General features: G+C 36.3%; 1 protein-coding gene across 2 annotated transcripts in view; it reads right to left on the bottom strand.

Annotated features, from left to right (window-relative positions):
* Positions 1–10,786: 10,786 nt before the first annotated feature.
* XIRP2 (xin actin binding repeat containing 2) overlaps positions 10,787–18,976 on the bottom strand; it is a 287,840-nt gene continuing 279,650 nt past the window's right edge. The window contains exons 8-9 of one of the 2 annotated variants that reach the window (XM_068543949.1): positions 17,091–17,224; positions 10,787–12,418 (exon numbers count right to left, since the gene is read on the bottom strand). In XM_068543949.1, coding sequence (XP_068400050.1) covers positions 10,912–12,418; positions 17,091–17,224 — 1,641 coding nt within the window. In that variant the 3' untranslated portion in view covers positions 10,787–10,911. Of the gene's footprint in view, positions 12,419–17,090; positions 17,225–18,976 lie in introns of those variants that run through there. The other variant, XM_068543948.1, reaches the window with a different exon arrangement.

Raw genomic sequence — 18,976 nt, forward strand, 5'->3', positions numbered from 1 at the left:
ATGATACTTAAATATATGCCCTATATTTTAAGTATCAAATGGATATTAATAGATCTTTATTTTGAAAGATCTATTTACTTTGGCAAAATATAGGCATCCCCATGAGTTTCTTCCCTCCTTTCCTTCTTCCTGCTCCCCTTACTCTCTATTATCAGCTATATTTGGGAACAAAGATCTGAAGGTGCTTCTGCAACGTGCTATCATTCGCTGTCCACGGGAACCTATGCCATTCATTGGTCCATTTATTCATTCGTTCGTCTATCAAGAATTAACTGAGCACTCATCGTGTGCTGGCCTTAAGGGAGACAGAGGCAGGATGCCACAGCTAATGAAAAAGGCTGGAAAAGGCGGCGGTGTGGGAATAAGTGGCTACCTACCCTGAGGGCAGGAGAGAGATGAAAAGGAAGACCACAGGGAATGTCTTTAGACGGATCTTGTAGAAGATTGCCATTTAAAGCAGAAGCAGCAGAAATCCAGGCTATGTCATTTATGCTCACAATTCCCTTCCTTCTGCCTTGGAATAAAAATATCAGAGGAAATTACTCTGTAAACGTGGCCATTATGTTCTACTTCTGCTGATAATTGAAGTTCGTTCTTACTCCCCGAGGACACAAGTGAAGGTGGAAGGGAGCTAGCGGTCCGGGTAGGTTGGAGACGCCAAGCCTGGAACTGAACATTTTCTGTAGGCAATCTCTTCGTGGGTAATTGAAAGTGGGCTCTTTGAAATGCTAGTGATTTAATAACTTTCTTATGAATTAAAAAATAGGCACGTGCTCTTCCTTTCTTCTTTATAACGTAGCCATTTACACATCTTCCAGTGTTGGAAGTATTTCTAGCTTAAATATTTCAGAACTTTGAAACTTAAAAGGTTTGGTATTTAGGGCGAATAGTTCTTGTCCTGTTTCACATAACCAAGGCTGAACATTTCACGTCCTGACATTTCCAGGCACAGGGACAAATGCTGCCATGTTTTACAGCCACACGGAGAGTGAGGTAATTACTAGCAGCAGAGGCGTTGATGTCTTTCTCTAAGTTATTCACAGTCTTCAGGTCCCACATGTGCTGATTCCTACCTGACATCTCCTCTCTGCCACATTCAATTGCTTTTGTTAATTTCATCGATTTTAAAAAGAGCGGTTCTGCTTGCTGCTTGCCTTTAAGGTAGGCGGGGGGATTGATATATTTCCTTCACTTCCATTCCCTGAGGTTGATGACATTTTCTATAAGTAATCTTATTTTTTTCTCTACTTTGCATTATAAATGTGTCTTTCTAATGTACAGGCATAAGTCCCTGGTTGTAGTCATGTAATAATATACGTGTGTGTATGTGTGTATACAAACACACAAATGCACATAGAAACACACACAAAATGTGATGTGCATATACATTGTACATGTGTATATTCTTTGTAATATATAAATTTATATAGTTATAGGCACATTACTGGTGCATACTTGTGTTCATATGTATATATGTGATCATTTCATGTATATATTTTTACACACACAATGAAGGGTTGAGAGGCCAGATGGAGGTGGAAAAGCCATAGTTAATGGACTTTTTAGTCAGTTAGGTCTAATTTCAGTCTGTGCTTTGGCACTCACAAGCTGCATAACTTGGTTAAACTCAGTCAAGAAACTTAACCTCCCTAATCCACAGGCCCTTCACCAGGAATAATGAAACTTTATCTCATGTCATACCCATGGAACACTTGTGAGGAGTAAATGAGATCAGGGACCACAGTGTTGTCCTTGCTGTGAGCTTGGAACACAGCAAAAGATGAACGCTACCTGCTACTAATTTATATTATTTTTGTATGGACATGCATAGCTGTTTTCTCTAATAAATGGCAATTAGTTCCCTGCCTATCTGTAATTTCTGGTTAAATAATGGTTAATCCAGACCTTTTTTTTTCTCTTTTCAATTCTTGTTAAAATCTTCCAAAACCAATGGACTCCGCAGGTTATCTAAGTTCATTAAAATCATCAACACACTAAATTTCTACACATATTGAAATTATGTGTTTATGTAAAAACTAATAAATTGTTTTTTCGGCCAAATCATGTGTAGGACCTTGATGGAGCAATAGATGTTTCATTTGGTTCTAGAACATTAGAACATTAGTGTGTGTGCATACACATGTATATGCACACATAGATGTACATGTACACATAAGTGATATATACACACACACACACGCATATATATATATCACAATTATATATAATGATAAATGCAAGAGCAAAAAATAAAGTCAGAAAATGAAATTTAAATTCTTGGTAGCAAAATCACAACAAACCTTTCACAGAGACTGTTTGGATGGAGGAAAGGGTATGGGACTTCAAATAATAACTCTTTTTCATGTCTTTGTGTCACAGTATTAAATGTGTGATCTTGGGCAACTCAAAATCTCTAAATCTTGTTTTCCTCAAATATAAACTAGGAATTCTAAGATCTCTTTCATTTCTAATTTACTGGGTTATCTTGGGATAAATATGTAACCTCTCTGAGCCCCAGTTTCTTTATATGTCAGATGAAGTAAAGATTTACATACAGTATAGGGTTTTTGTGAAGACTGAGATAAATCATATTGACATGCTTTATAAATTATAAGAGAACTGCATAAACTTCTATAGCTAGTAAAAATAATAGAGGTATTACCATATGAATTCTTATACTTTAAATAAGTTCCTTTAAAATTCCATCTTTAACATCGTTTTATTTATATGTGGGTATACTTTTTGAAATGTGACCTCCAAATCAAATACTTATCATCATTCCAGCCTTTAACTATCCAACCAAAATGTTCTATACAAGTTATTGTACAGAAAAAGGTAACTACTAATACATGGGAAAATATACACTTTAAAGCTATTGTAATGTATATTAATACAGATTTCACATATATGTATGAGTGTATTTGTATGAATGACTTTGTCTATCCTTAGGTACTGGTTTAATTTTGTCAGTCTTTAAGAAAATAAACATGTTTTCCTGTAAAAATCTGTCTAGCACTATTTGTAATAAAGAAGTCTACCCATTCAGCCATTGTTCTAGAAAAATGCCCAATGGTGCCATTGACATTTAGATAGGCAATCTGGGAGTACAACTGCAGTTCTCTTGGAAGTATTGCTTTTAAATATCGTCAACATGGTGTGCAGTTGATACTTTGTGTATAATCCAAAAATCATTCCAGAAGATATCCTTATCCATTTCCATATGTAATTCTAATACAGTGTGTACAGTGGCTCAAGTTTTAGATTTAAATAGTGATTGGCTCTTTCAATTTTTTCAAAATTTATTAAATGCCTACCATATGTCAAACTTTTTGGTGGGACTTGAGGAAATGTGGAGAGTCAAATCAGACCCAGTCCTGTCTTTATAAAGCTTTCAGTCGGTATGGGAGGGATGGGGTTGAGTGCTAATTGCACTCACCAAATAATTTATAAAAAACACATAAAACTACAAACGTGATTTGTGCTAGGAAGAAAAGATAAGAGAGTTATTTAAGCAGTAAAAATCAATTGGATTTGGTGAAAGATTTTAATTGTGAATGGATGAAATAGTAAGAGTATAAAATATGAGTCCTAGTTTTTTAGCAACTGGATGGCTAATGGAGTCTGAGATAGGAAATAGAGGAAGAGACCCAAGTTTGAGGCTGGAGGTGGGGAGTGGGTGATGCTCTGATTTGGACATGCTGGATTTAAGATGCCATTGAAACACCCAAGAGAAACTGTCAAACAGGCAGTTGTCTATATGATTCTAGTGTTCAGAGGAGAGCTCAGGGAAGGTGATATAAATTTGACAGTTATCAATATTAAAGAGATAATTGAAGCCTTGGGCATAGGTAAAATTGCTAGGAATCATATAGATGAGGAAATAAAAGAGATTAGTATAACGTTTTGAGTAGCTATAATATGGTTACAAGAATTATGTTAATGGGCGTGCATTTGCTTACAAGTGCTATATCTATGTCGTCAACAACAAACCAATGAAGGTATTAACAAAAAAGAGAGTAAAATGCATAACCTGAATATTACAGTTGGTAACATAAATGTTATCCATTTGATAATAAATATCCAAATAATGTTGTCATTAACTTATAACAAGTACGTATTCAGTGTTGGTGATTTTGCCAGCAGTAAGATTAAATGTGTTGGCTTGCTAAAAACAGGCTGAACAGCATTGAAAAGTGCTGATATTGATATTTTTTTAATAATTTGGATACTAGCTATTAAACACATACTCATACACTCACATTCACACATACAAACATGTACACTTACAGTATGAAATTCAGGGATTAAGATTTTTTTAAGACTTTAAAAAGAACTAGGGTATGGCATTTAATAATTTTTTTTCCATTATTTGTTCTTAGACATTGCCAGCTTAATTGTGTTTTATGTATCATCTCAGTTACAAAATCCCTGAAACTTTTATCGAACAAGAACTATTTTAGGTTAGATAGAGTTCAGGAAATAACGAATTATTTTGGAATTGGCTTTTTAACTAATTTGTTTGAGGAAATTTCTATATGGGAAATATAGAAAGGTTTGTTCACCAGAAATATCCGTTAACCAGTTTGTCCTGCTCCTAAAAGAAAGAGTTTAATGGAGATGAAAGGAACACCATGAGAATTAATAAATAAACGTCTGCCACCATCTTACAAAACATGTGGTAAATGAGAGGGTGGATACAGTAGTTGTCATTACCAATTATTGTCTCTGTGAAACTTTTAAATCTTCATTCATCAGAAATCATGTGTGGGATGGGTCCAAGTGCAGCCGGACACCTCCTCTTTTTTCCCCCAAAGAACCTTGTGCTCCTAAAGGACATGCTGGAAAGGTCACAGATCACACTGCATGCAATGCTCAGAGCACAGCCTGTACCTACAAGCCTGTTCCCTCTGTATCAGGGTACACGCAAACTTTTGCTGGAACTGCTTAGCTTTGGTGTTGGTGTGTCAGTGGCTCTTGGGAACATCCTCAGCTTTCTGTATTTCAGACTCCATGGGGCAAGGGTCAGGGTCCTTCTACTGTAGCATGAAGTGAGTTGACACTGCCCATGTTGGCTATGGAGTGGATCCACCAGCCATGGGGGACCAATGCATTGTAAGGGGCTGGATCTTGCACACACTCTCTCCCCTCCTGCTGTAAGTAAACACTATACAACTAGAGGCTTGCAGTGCTCTCACTCTGACTCTGAATATAAGACTTGCTTCGGCCATTAGAATGAGGCAGAAGTAAATGGTGTGCCAGTGTTTCTCCTTCCTCTCTTTTACTTCTGCCATCACCATGAGAAGGGCATGCTCAGAATCACATGCTCAGGTCACAGGAGAAGGATGAATCACCTACTACAGAGCTGTCCCAGCTAAGCACAACCTAGAATACCGCTCCCAGAAGACTTGCTGATACTTGAGTGAGGCCAGCCAAGACCAGCAGAAGCACCCAGTTGAGTTGGGGTGAGGCATCTGCATCATCTTTGAGTGAGAGTTTAAGTGTTAACCTTTAATAGGGAGGAATGGGCCACTTCCATAGGCTCAGGTCCTTCAGAGGAGTCTGGGGTTTCAATATTTTTGGTTGCATCAGCCAACTTATCTCTATCCATGTTCTGGATCCCATTCTTTTCCAAACAAGTCCTTGACCTTGGCAAGAACTTTAACCTTCCATGGGGCTCAGCTACTCTTACAATTAAACCACATTTAGCCTTTTATTGTTGATTAATAGTTTCTGTGTTCTGTTAATTTTTCCCCCCAGAGTGACAGGGTTTAACAATGGCCACTCAGTTCCATTTTCATTGCAGTAATTGCTATTTCTCCTACACATCTGAAATATCTGATATATGGTACCAGCTAGGGATTTGCTTCAATCAGTATAGCCATTCTAGTTCAACAATGCTGGGATTTTTAACAATTGCACTGCCATCTTGTGCCCAGTGTCAGGCAGCAAATATTTCAGCTCCAAAATATCATGCCAGTGTCTGCTTTCTTGGGCCACTCCTAGCACCAGCTGGTCCAGGTTGGGTTCTCAAAGACATTGATTCTGAGACAGAGATTAATGTTGGGGATGTTTTATCAGGGTGTGCTCTTGGTTCCAAGGGCAGGGAAGGGATGGGGAAGAAGGCAGATTGGGCAGAAGGAGAAGTTGAGTTGTGTTGCAGGCTCAGTAGAGACCTCAGCCAACCTTACAGGGAGATTGACACTGGAGTGACCCTTCAGAGTTGTGCCCGGTTGTCCTTTCATTGATCATTACTGAATACAGTCCACGTTGAGGGAAGTGGCTCTCTTTTGCTAAACCAATCCTGGCAGGGGTCTGAAAGAGAAGAGGTTTCTGTGGGCAGTACTTCCAGCGTCTGGGGAAGTAAATCCTTCATTCCTGCAGGGGGAATCTTGGCTGTGCAGAGTAGAATCCACAACCACATAATTACATTGAAGTAAATCATGATTATAGCAAAATGAAGACAGTTTAGCTTTCAAATCCCCAAATTTCCCACCTGTTTATTTACTACTACTTTGAAGTCTTCCAGTTTAAGAGAACTCTTTGTGGTTATACATTTTCCTGGGTTGGTTTCCTCTGCATCCATAAGCATCAGCTGTAATTAGTGGTTGTTTTTTTTTTTAATGTTTTTTATTCCAGTCTGAGAGCTTATATGGAAGGTACCATGATTTATTCTTTTTAAAATTTATTTATTTATTTATTTATTTATTTATTTATTTATTTATGGCTGTGTTGGGTCTTCGTTTCTGTGTGAGGGCTTTCTCTACTTGCGGCAAGCGGGGGCCACTCTTCATTGCGGTGCGCGGGCCTCTCACTATCGCAGCCTCTCTTGTTGCGGAGCACAGGCTCCAGACGCGCAGGCTCAGTAGTTGTGGCTCACGGGCCTAGTTGCTCCGCGGCATGTGGAATCTTCCCAGACCAGGGCTCGAACCCGTGTCCCCTGCATTGGCAGGCAGATTCTCAACCACTGCGCCACCAGGGAAGCCCCCATGATTTATTCTTAAAAAGAAAAATCACTGTGCTAACACATACCAAGGGTTCCATAATATTTGTGGAATGGCTGTTGACTAGGGCACCACAGTCTATATTTGTCAGGCTTTCTATCCATCAGTTTACTTTCTACAAAGAGGTACTGTATTAAAAGATAATGATAATGATCACATTTTAGATAATCTACGACTATTACTTTCCCTCTATCACTTCATTTGCATACAAATACCTAAAGTTTTAAAATTTCTCATAATATTTAAGGGGGGAAATATCCATGGTAAATGAACCTTGTTAGGTAGCTTAAATTAGCCTTTCCAAAGGACTCCATCAAATCTGAGATTAAATTACTTTTAGATTATATATTTTTCTAAAAATATTTCTTGTCTTCTATTAGAGATAATTTCCATGGGACTGAGACTCCAAATTCTTCAGTACCTCTCATGTGCTCTCATGGCTCTTATTTTGAATCTGAGTATTACGTTCATGGCCTATTTCTGAACTCCATGTAAATTCAATTTTTCTAAAGTAAGATTTTATATTACTGTTAATACCTGCAGATTTTTAAACTTTTACATTAGATATGGAAATCACCCTTGGTTCTCAATAGCATTTCCAGAGAGGAGAAAATGTATTGCACTTCTCTTTCACTGCAACATCTGTGACTGTCTTTCTATAAGTTCATTTTCTTAGCACTGGGAAAACTTTTCTCCTCCTCAGTTGGATAGTAGCTAGTAGTCAGTTACTAAAACATAGCAGAGAAAGTATTATTTTTCTATCTTCCAGTTCCTTAAAAAATTAATGTGCCTTTAGAAATTACTCTAGAGATGTTAATAGAGAATTGTTAGTCTGGGGGAAAATATGGCAGATGCACATGTTGGTTGCACATTTGGGACTGGGTAGTAGGTGTGCATTCTGCAGTATTATTGCACTGTGGGAAAACCATTGTCCTAAACCAAAGAATGTGCTGCCTAGAGTTCCAAATCTCTCACAAGGGTTGATTGTGTGGAAGCTGAAAAAGATAATTCAGCACAGTCTTCTGGGTAACAGAACATTTTTATAAGATTCATTGGAAGGTCCAATCTTGAAAAAATAATGCAAAACCCCTTACATGCTAAGCTCTGCCATCATACAGCCTCCTCTGGTAAAGCACTTGGTCTATCCTGAGCCCATTTTGATTCCTTTGAAAGAGAATTATTTCCCTGGAAACATTAATTTTTATAGCATAAATCTATATATGACATAGTTCTGTGATATAAACCCCAAGTGAAAAATTATTGGGAAGTTGTTTCATAATATTAATAGATGTATTTTAAAAAGACTCAAGGTGAAAGGTGATTACTGCTGTTATGGACTGAATTGTGTCCCCCTAAAATTAATATGTTGAAGTCCTAAACCCCAGTATCTGGAAAAGTGACTACATTTGGAGGTTGGGTCTTTGAAGTGGTAATTAATGTAAAATGAGGTCACTAAGGTGGGCTCTAATCCAATATGACTGGTGTCTTTATAAGAGGAAGAAATCTGGACACAGACCCATACAAAAGAAAGACCATGACAGAAAGAAGATGACCATTTGTAAGCCAAGTAGAGAGGCATCGGAAGAAACCAACTTGCCAACTTGATCTTGGACTTCAGCCTCCAGAATTGTGTGAAAATAAATTTCTGGTTGTTTAAGCTATTCAGTCTGTAGTACTTAGCTATGGCAGCCCCAGCAAACTGATACCCTGTCTGCAACAATAAGAAAACTTGCTGTATTTTGGATTTGTGTGTTTATCTGAACTTTAGTTCCTAAAGCTTGCTATTTATTTAGTTGAAAGATTTTGTCATAGAGTGAAACAATACTCAGTACTAAATAAAACAATATTTGGACTTCTAAGTATATCTGAATTTTTAAAAACTCTTACATGTCATCTAAGGAAGGTGATGAAGTCAATAATTAAGATATTTCTGATAAAGAAGATTTTAAAACAATATGTTGTTGATTGAATGAAGGGTAAACAGAAGAACAATTCATATTTTTCTATTGTTTTCCCTGATGTGTACCTTAGCTTATTTTAATCCCAAGTTTTAACATAACTGAACAGTGGACTGGGCTACCAAGATTGAGTGGGCAGAGTCCCAAGGTAGAATTTTTATAAAGAAAGGCACTTTTGTAGAAGCACAGCTGACATTAAGAAACTATATCTTAAGATACTATGTCATGATCATTCATAAATTACTTTTTCTCTATGGAAACATTTGTGTAATTTCAGCATATATGATCATAGGTATAATGCTGTGTCTTTAAGAATATATGAAGAGTAGTGTAAAAGTGCAGTAATTCAATTTAAACAATAATGTTGCTACTGTAGCCCCACAGCTTACTATTTTCTTGGCAGACTCTCACAGTATTCAATTAAATTGAGTAAAAATGTCCCCACAAAAGGTATATGTTGAAGCCCTATCCCCCAGTGTGACTGTATTTAGAGGTAGGGCCATTATAGAGGTAATTAAGGTTAAATGGGGTCCTCGGAGAGGGGCCCTAACCCAATAGGACTAGTGTCTTTACAGGAAGAGGAAGAGACATCAGCAGTGCACCTGCACAGAGGAGAGGCCACATGAGGACAGAGTGAGAGGGCAGCCATCTGTAAGTCAAGGAGAGGCGCCTTAGGAGAAACCAATCCTGCTGACACCTTGGTCTTGAACATCCAACCTCTAGAACTGTGAGAGTAAATTTCTCTTGTTTAAGCCATCCACTATGTGGTACTTTGTATGGCAGCCCTGGCAAACTAATGTCTCAGGTATCTGTTGAGAACATACTAACAAGAGAGAATTGTTATAATTTCTAAAAAGAGCGAGTTTTCAACACTGCATTTTGGTTTGGACAGGCAATGGTTTGTGCTTATGTAGGAAAATATGAGATAAGGCCTGTTTCATATACGTACATTCTATATCACCAGGAAGCGGCTCATTTATATTCATGTTAGTTTTCTTCTTAGAATCATCAAATGTATTTGAGGAAAGGCAAATTCAGCAGAAAATTCAGAAGCCAAATCTTCTGTTTTCCTAACAGAAAAAATTAATATCCAGTAATTAGGATAAGAAAAAAATCTGACAAAATGTAGTGATATCGCTTGTATGTTTATCAATTGCATATAGTAAGCAATTAAAAATGCAATTGGCATAATTTATTTAAGTAACTTCTAAAACCTTTCCAGTTCATTTGATTTCTGAGTATGGACTCCACATTAATTTGAAGAAAACTGGTATTTTTCATTACATGTTTATAGACATGTTCCATGATAGTTTAATGTAGGTAATTAATTAAAGAACCACAGTAGTCTTTGTATCTTTACAAAAAGAGCAAAAAAGAGAAAGAATATTTTATATTTTCTAACAATACTGCGGCTTTGGTTTAGTATTTAATTTTTCCAGGTGTGTGTGTGTGTGTGTGTGTGTGTGTGTGTGTGCATGTGTGTATTAAATACTTGGCCCAAGACAAATACTTCCTAAATCATGGAAAACATACATACTTAGAATGACAATATATATGGAAAATAGAAACACAAGTGTTTTGGTTTGCACCCCAGGTGATTTAATTTTATTTCAGCAGAAATTATAGAGGAAGTTTTAGAACAGTGATAAATACAGCAGTATAGAATGTCACCAGTGATGTTATCTGGCATGTTGAAAAACAGAGCAATATACTTAAGTGCCGTTTGACAGGAAAACAGAGCCGTGTTGTTTCATCTCTTCGTTCCATTCAGATTCAAACCAATTATGAAAAACAACACATAGTGTAATACAAGGAATATTCCATTGTGATAGACATGAGATTTCTGAACGTTTACAATTTCAACAAAAGGTTATCAGAATCCCCAAAGTCCTATTTCAGGGCATTGATATTTCTCGGTGCCTGAGCGCAGACTGCAAGTGGCCAGAGATGTTTCACTCAGTGTCACTGTAGCACCTGTTCCTTTTAATTTGCTCTTCCACCGTGAGTTGTTCAAACTGGACCTCCACCGTGGGAAATGGAGGCTCAGTTGTAAATTCACTGCTTGAAGCATCAAAACTTGTGTTTCCATTAATATGTGCTGCTCCTATTGTTTCACCATGCCAATGTTTGATGTCCTTCTCCAATTCTCTTAAATACAAACATGGCATATTTTTAATTTGATCTACAGAATCTATTAAATTACTCTTAAAAATGTTCTCATTCTTCTTGGAAAAAGCAGCAATTTTCACAGTGTTAGAAAAGAAGAACTGTAGGTTTTTGTTATTTGAGTGGTTTCCTTTGATATTTAAGATATTTGTATCAGAAGAGGACATTGACTTTTTCCCCTTTACTATGATCCTGTCATTGAGGCCTGACTTGGGGACAGACTGCATAGGACTGCCAGCAGTAGCTCTGTCAGTCTGTTTATCAAGAGCCATAGCCAGTACATTCCCCGAGTAGGTCTTTTCAGATTCAAATATACCAAGTAACTCTGAGATTCTAGAAGCATTTTCTAAGTTTTCAGTTTGATATTCATTTGCAGTGTAGTGCGCTTCACTTGACAGTGGCAATAGATTAGGAAATTCTAAAATAGATGTCTTCTGCCTGCAATTATTCAGATATGACGCTGCTATATAATTGTTATTATTATTCTTATTCAAATTCTCTTTAGGACTTTCTGGCACCACCTCATCATCAGTGTTAGTAACCTGTAAAACTTCTGTACCATCAGGTTCATTAGTTTTTTCATTTTTCTCCTTCTCAGCACTCTGCACAACCACATTACTGTTGTCATGAAGATCCATTTCACTTTTCCTCTTATTCTTTGTATCTTTGGGCTCATTCAGCTTGTCTTGCACATTCTTATTTCCTTCCTTCTTCTCATCTTTTCTTGCTTCATACATTTCCATTTCTTTGATTCCTGTAACATCCTCTTTCTGACACATGTGGATGGGCTGCAGACATGGCTGCAGGAAAGAAATGTTATCTTGTTCTTGTCCTTTATTTTCCACAGTTTTCATGTGTTCTATCAGTGACTCACTTTTAAATTCAGCAGATGTAGAGGTTGTCATTTCCGGTGGCCATTTAGGTTTACTCATTTTGAGCTCCTCCTCAAGGGGGAAGGCTTTCTTAGGCATCTCCCTTGAAGGGGGCCAAATGATTTTTAATTTTCCCCTCTCCCCACATTTTCTCAAGTCATCCCTTTGCCCTTCACTGTTACCAGCATCTAAATGTTTATTAAGCTCTCCAAGCATGGGGGTATTTTCTGCATTGTTTTTACACATATTTGGTTCTTCATTGGGAGTAAAGTCAACTGAGCTGCTTTGATTTTTGCAATTCCATCGATCTTTATGCTGTTTGTGTCCAAAACCTTCATCATAATTTCCTTTAGATTTGAAAAGTTGTTTAAAGTGAGGTTTACAATATATTTGTCCATGAAGCGATGCATAATTTCCCAAACTGCCAAAAAGAAAAAAAAAAATTTAACGTTCTAAATATACACTGCAAATTCATAAGGAATTAGGGAATTGATTATTTCAAGAATGAGTCAGAGATTCAGCACAGTTAACCTACTGGCAATAGGAATGTGCTTATTAATTGAACATTCCTGTTAGATAATAGTCACCACTAATGCCCTACATGATACTTGTCTCGGAGTATTTACAATTTCATGCTGTATGTCAGGTATTGGTATAATAGGTATTATAGTGTAATGCATATGTAGTTATAGATGGTGTAAAATGATAGGACTAAGTCTTTGCTAACTCAGTGGATTGTGTGAGGGGTTTCAGTTTTCAATAAATCCTGAATAGCATACATGCAAAAATCAACTATTTGAGCTTCCTTGTTAACTGGATTTTGAATGAATTGGAAAGCTTGCCTATGCAATTTTTTTTATCTTGTCTCTTTGGAGAGATTAACAAATAGAATGCCTGTTAAAATTAAAATCAAATTTAGTCAAAGGCAGCAGCACCATTTTTTGAATATTTCTGAACCTCCACATAAAAACAGAAAGCAAAACTTAAAACCCATGGATAAAATTACAACAAAACTAGGTGACAAGGTATCCTCACCAATCCCAAAATACAAGGAGGTAAGGACAAACCAACAACAGCTACAAGACTAACATAATAGTTGCATCTGTATGGGTGACAGTAGAGGGAGAAATGAAGGTGTCTAATGGACCTGACAATACGAGACCACAAAATAGGCAATCATTATTTCCTGGAAAGTGTCACATGCCAGTCAGAGAGCAGCAGCTGAAATTGGGAGGGGTTTTGCCCGTTTCAATAGCCAGTGAGTGCGAAGGCCCTGTGGTAGGAAAGACTGAAGAGGCTGGCGAAATCAAACTCAAAACTGACCCACTGAGATCCCCTCTTAGAACAAGACTCTACCCTGAGAAAAACAGTTATGGGAGCGGAATCAAAATTGAGTTGGATAGTGATGACAGAAATGAAAAGAAGGTCCCAATCAACATGGGGGAGAGGATCCAAGGCAGGAAATCCAAGAAGTCAAGCCACCATACTTTTTTGAACAGTATATGAAAACCAGAAGAGGCAGTTCTGTGAAGTTGGGAAAACCATCCTGAATTTTGCTTCCTTCCAAGATTTGGATAAACTAATTCCATATAAAAATGAGCAACAGGAAATTATCAAGGCCAAATAGTATATGAAATTATTACAAGAAATGAAAGAATAAAGAGTGTTATAATATCATTGCAGACAATGAAAACATGCTAGAAAAATGTGTTCTCAAAACATCAAAATTTTAACCTAATATTTCAAAATGAGCTAAAAGACATTAAGAAAATGATAAAAGACCAGCATGAATTGTAATTAGAAAAAGTCAGAAACAAGGTATCAGATATCAGGAAGAAAATAGGAGTAAAAGGAAAAAAATCAAATATGTCAGCAATTAAAACTAAATTAAAAGACATACAAGAGCAAATTCATAGAAAGCATCTTAAGAAAAATAGGAAAATAAAAAGCTGAAAATTTATAATCACAAATGAAAAAAGAGATAAGGATTTGAGAGATAATAGGAGCTCCTGAAGAAGAAAATAAAATAATGAAACAAGTTGCATACTAAAAAGCTATAATTTAAGGAAACTTTCCCAATATAAAAAAGTATGAAATTACATATTGAAAGAGCACACTAAATAACTGACACTATTGATCCAGAATGACCAATACCAAGAAGTATTCTAATAAAATGAGCTTTGGGAAAGCAAAACTTAAGGAGCATGGGAAAGCTCCTCCAGGGAGCAGCAATAACATTTGGAACCAGCTAGATGTGAGAGAGAAAAAATAATGATTTTGAGGAACTGAAAGAAATTCATGAAAAGTAACATGCAAAACTAGGTTTAGAAAAAAATCCTTTGTGTATCTAAAAAGAAGAAAAGTCCATATTACTTATAAGGGCAAGAAAATTAGATTATTATTAGACCTTTCCAACACTTCATGCTAGAAAAAAAAGAAATAATGCATATAAGATACTCAATGAAAGAAAATGTAAGCCAAAAATTTTACTTTCAGCAAAACTTACCTTCCATTGTAATGATCACAAATTGTTATCAATATGTGAGAACTCAAGGAATAAAGTTTCTGTGAGCCTTTTCAGAGGACTCTACTTGAAAATAAGCTTGAACAACCAGAATGACTATGGACATGTCAACATAAGGACAGTTGACAAGCATTAAATAAATTGTTATCTATAAACTGAGATGAAATGAGGGCAAAGAGGGAGATAATATGACATGCATTGGCTACATACTATGACACCAAAGACATAGTACGACAATTTAAAAAAATGGGGTGTGGGTGATCAGAGGGGCAAATGCAATTTTTTAATGCTTTGATAATCAAATCAGCGGTGCTGATAATTTTGTGATTCCAAAACTTGTTGTCCAAATGAATATGGGAGAGTCTAATTCTGTTACCTCCTTTTCCTTTGAGAACCGGAAGCCCTGAAGTGGAAGAAAGGAGGTCCAGATGTAATAGAGAAGAGGCTAAGCAAAAGGAATGCAATTTTGAATTCAATTTGGAAATATCACTATGAATTCATGATATATTTTTTCTTTATATATAAATATTTACTAGCTCTTAACACTAAAAAAGTTTAGAAATAGTGATCAACCCAGTAGAAAGAGCATCAAGATTGTAGTCTTGAAATATCATTTCTCACTAAAGGAAATCAAGGCTTGGAGAAATAACTGGTTCCAGTAAATGGAACAGTAAATGCACAAGAGGAACATGGGACAGCTAGTCCTATCAGATAATGAGGAAGCTATCACAGACTACTAAGGTCCTGTCAAAAGGCCTCAGGAGACAACTTGAAGTGGCTTCCACTGGCCAGGGATAGAATAACTGGAGTTTCATTAATGATGATAATTGCATCTGATTGAAACCAATCGAATATGTGTAACTCTGAGAGTTTATAAAGACATTAAAATATTTTTAAAGTGGTTATCTCTAGGTGGTAAGAAACCATTACATTAAATTGTTAAATAAAGAACTGATACATTGACAAAACTGGTAAATAAAGGGAAAGAATTACATACTTATTCTGCCTTTCCTTTATCAATTGTACCCCTGTGTAACCAAATAGCAAATGAGGGGAAGCATCTTCCATAAAAGTATTCTCATAATGAAAAAGGAAGAACAAAATTAGAGTATCAGCATTTTGCAAACATCAATTAATGGATATAGGTATTAAGCTTCAGTACCTGCTATGATCACAAAATGAGAAAAGCAGACTCCCTATGTTCTTTCAAAAGGAATCAAATCTTAGTTTAAACTAGAACCTAGACTCAGCTGACAGTTTGTTGAAAATACAAAGGATAAAGGCGCATGTGAACTGCACTGTGAGTGTGCAATCAGCAATTCCAGACTGTGGAAAACTCTACCAGTCAAATATCCTGGGTCCTTCACAAATAGATTGTAAGAAATGCAAGGAATGGATGGAAAGTCTATAGATTAAAAAGACATGAAAGACATATCAGAGTTTTAAAAAAGGACAAAACTAGAGTATAGAATCTAGGAAAGCACATTTGGATAAATAAAACTATAAAAATGCAAGGAAACAATTACTACAAAGGATACCATTTACTCACAGGCAAGAGATAGGTTGTGTTTGGGTGGGGCCCAGGGAGGAAGGAGCTTCTGGAATGACTCGCAATGTCGTATTTCTTGACCTTGATAGTGGTTACAGTATGTTCACTTTATAATAATTTAGTGAGCCACATACTTGCTTTGTTTGGTTTTTTTGTATTTGTGGGTTTTTATATAATGATTTTTAAAAATAGCAGTCATTGAATAAATATTTTTGAGTCCTTATTGTATATCTGCGTTTACTAGGTGTTGGCAAGACAAACATTAATACATTTCCTACAGCCAGTGACAACTACATTAGATTGTGTTAAGAACGGGGCAAGCACAGGGGATGTTGTGATCCACATAGGGGAGTTAAAGCAGGTTTCGTCAAAGACATAAAGTCTCAGTTGAGATCTGAAGAATGAGTGGTTATTAGCTGGGTGGAGAGCTGGGAGAGAGGCATGGGAAAACTCCTCCAAGGAGCAGCAATAACATTTGGAACCAGCTAGATGTGAGAGAGAAAAAATAATGATTTTGAGGAACTGAAAGAAATTCATGAAAAGTAACATGCAACAGGAGGAAGGGGTATTGGGAGATGAGAAGGGACAAGATCTTGACGTGCCTTTTAATTCATATTTAGATGTTAATTTGGGGGAGAAAGGAAGCCATTACATGTTTTAAACTGAGAAGGGCTCTCAGATTTGCATTTTAGAAAGATCGTTCCCCTTACACTATGGAGCATGCCATTGGGGCAGGTTGGTGGTGGTGAGAGTAACACTTGATTTTTCTTATTTATGTGATCTCCACGCTGGGACAAAAGGGACCCTTCTGGATTTGATTAAGAAAGCAAAATGTCAAAAGGAAAAAGGTCACAGCCATGCTGAGCAACGCATAACAGAACATGACCACATTCCTGTTTGGTGTTGTTTTAACTGATGGCAACAGGATCTGGAAAAGTTGACATCTTTCTAGAGACATGATGTTATAAGTATACTGCAGACTCTTCAAATATTTGTGCCCCAGACCACAAAACCTTTTACCTCAGTTTACTGTTGCAATGGTGGCAGCGGAAACAGGATTTATGAAAACTCTGCCTGTCTGCTACTAGGCACTCCATTGGATAAACCGTCTTTTGACAAAGTATACATATTTCCTTGTCTTGGAGTTGCAGTTTCTAAAAATAAAAATTTATAAAAGCTTATGTAATATTGTCTTCAGTCACATTGTAAAAACAAAACAAACAGCAACAGCATGTTAACTGGCCATGCAGTCAGCGTAGAAAGCGCTAACACCACTGCCCTGCATGTTGCTCCTCCGGATGCAGGGCGTCCCACCATCAGGTTTAAGGTCCTGGTACCATCAACCTTATTCTGGTGTCCCTATTATTTGTACATTGTAAAAGTGGATTTTATTATTTCAGGAAATATACATGAGTATAACGTGCTCATTAACTTTAATACATTAAAAAGAATATATAGGGAACTCAGCCATGAGGAGCCCTGAGAACACTTATTCTAAATAACTCGGCTTTCCATATATATAAAGGTTTACACCTAACTTGGTCCAAAGTGTTAGTTTTTAAAGCATTCTGAAGAGATTTTTCCAAAATATATACATATCTTTTTCAGCTGATACTGTATTTATTTAGATATTTTCTTGATGACTTAGTGTTGACTCTCTAACACCAATTCTTAACTTTAAGACGAGCCTCCTAAATACACTGAAATGTTCAGGGCCATCTGTCCTCAATCTAAATGGCTTAAGATTTTATGGCTCTGGGGATTCTTATATCTGCCTCTTATGATTTTCCTACCTCTACCTATAGTCACATGCTGCTGCTTGCATGTGAATGCCAGCTCCTATGAATAATAGTAGTTATATTACTAACCTGTGTTTGCATAATGGTTCAAAACTGACACAGAACTTTCACTGGAGTATTGTTTTGATCTTCACAACAATCCTGTGAGAATAACTAAGCTTTCCTAGTAGTTATATACAAGAGCATATATGCTCAATGTTCTTTATATAAAAAAATACATACACTTTAATGCTTTGATGCTCAATTTGGGCTACTGAGAAATCCCCTTTGTTTATTTTGTTCTAATAGGAAACACACTTCTATATTTAATACCATTTTCCTTGTGTTTTTTGTTTGTAGTTGTCTTAGAAACTGAGCATTTGAAATTAATTAGACAGCTTTGCTTAATTATGCCAGAAGCAAGTACATCAAGAAATCATATTAACCTGATAAACTAGACACATATGTTGCAAATATGATAGAGGCAGAATTATTAGTTTCAGCAGTTTTTATTTTGAAACTCGCTATTTCAATCTGTCTAAAAGAATGCACTACATTAATTATGTCAAGTCTTTTTATTGTGAAGCCTCATTAATTGTAAAAAGTAGGAAAATATAAAGAAATGAGCTGTTCTCTGACGTTAAAAAATTTGTACTAAGTTCATATGTTTTAAATCTCCCTCCTTCCAAAAATAGTCACATTTTAAAATTATTGTCCATGTTTATCTGTGAATGAGGCCAATTGAGTTATAATTCGGGGTTTAAAAAAGGTGAAAAATATCATTTATAGAAAAAAAAAAACAGTGGCAGTAGAGAAAGCTAATTCCATCCAACTCAGTAACAATAATTTATATACAAAAGGTCTAATTCCATACCTACACTTTTGTCAGAGATCCCAATCAATAAAAATCCTTAAAACACATATGAAGAGTGTAAATTGTTTCTTGGATTATTAACAGGCTTTGTTGAATTCAAACTCAAATACCACTTAAGTCTGACAGTTAAAAATCCGTCAGTAGTAGGTCAAGGAATATTATCTAATATTGTCTTTAACAAGTGGTTGAAATAATAACTTTTCATAAGAAATATTCGTAATGTGCTAATGGTATACAATGATTAATAAATATAT

Source organism: Eschrichtius robustus, chromosome 5 (assembly GCF_028021215.1).
Source record: "Eschrichtius robustus isolate mEscRob2 chromosome 5, mEscRob2.pri, whole genome shotgun sequence".
NCBI lineage: Eukaryota > Metazoa > Chordata > Mammalia > Artiodactyla > Eschrichtiidae > Eschrichtius > Eschrichtius robustus.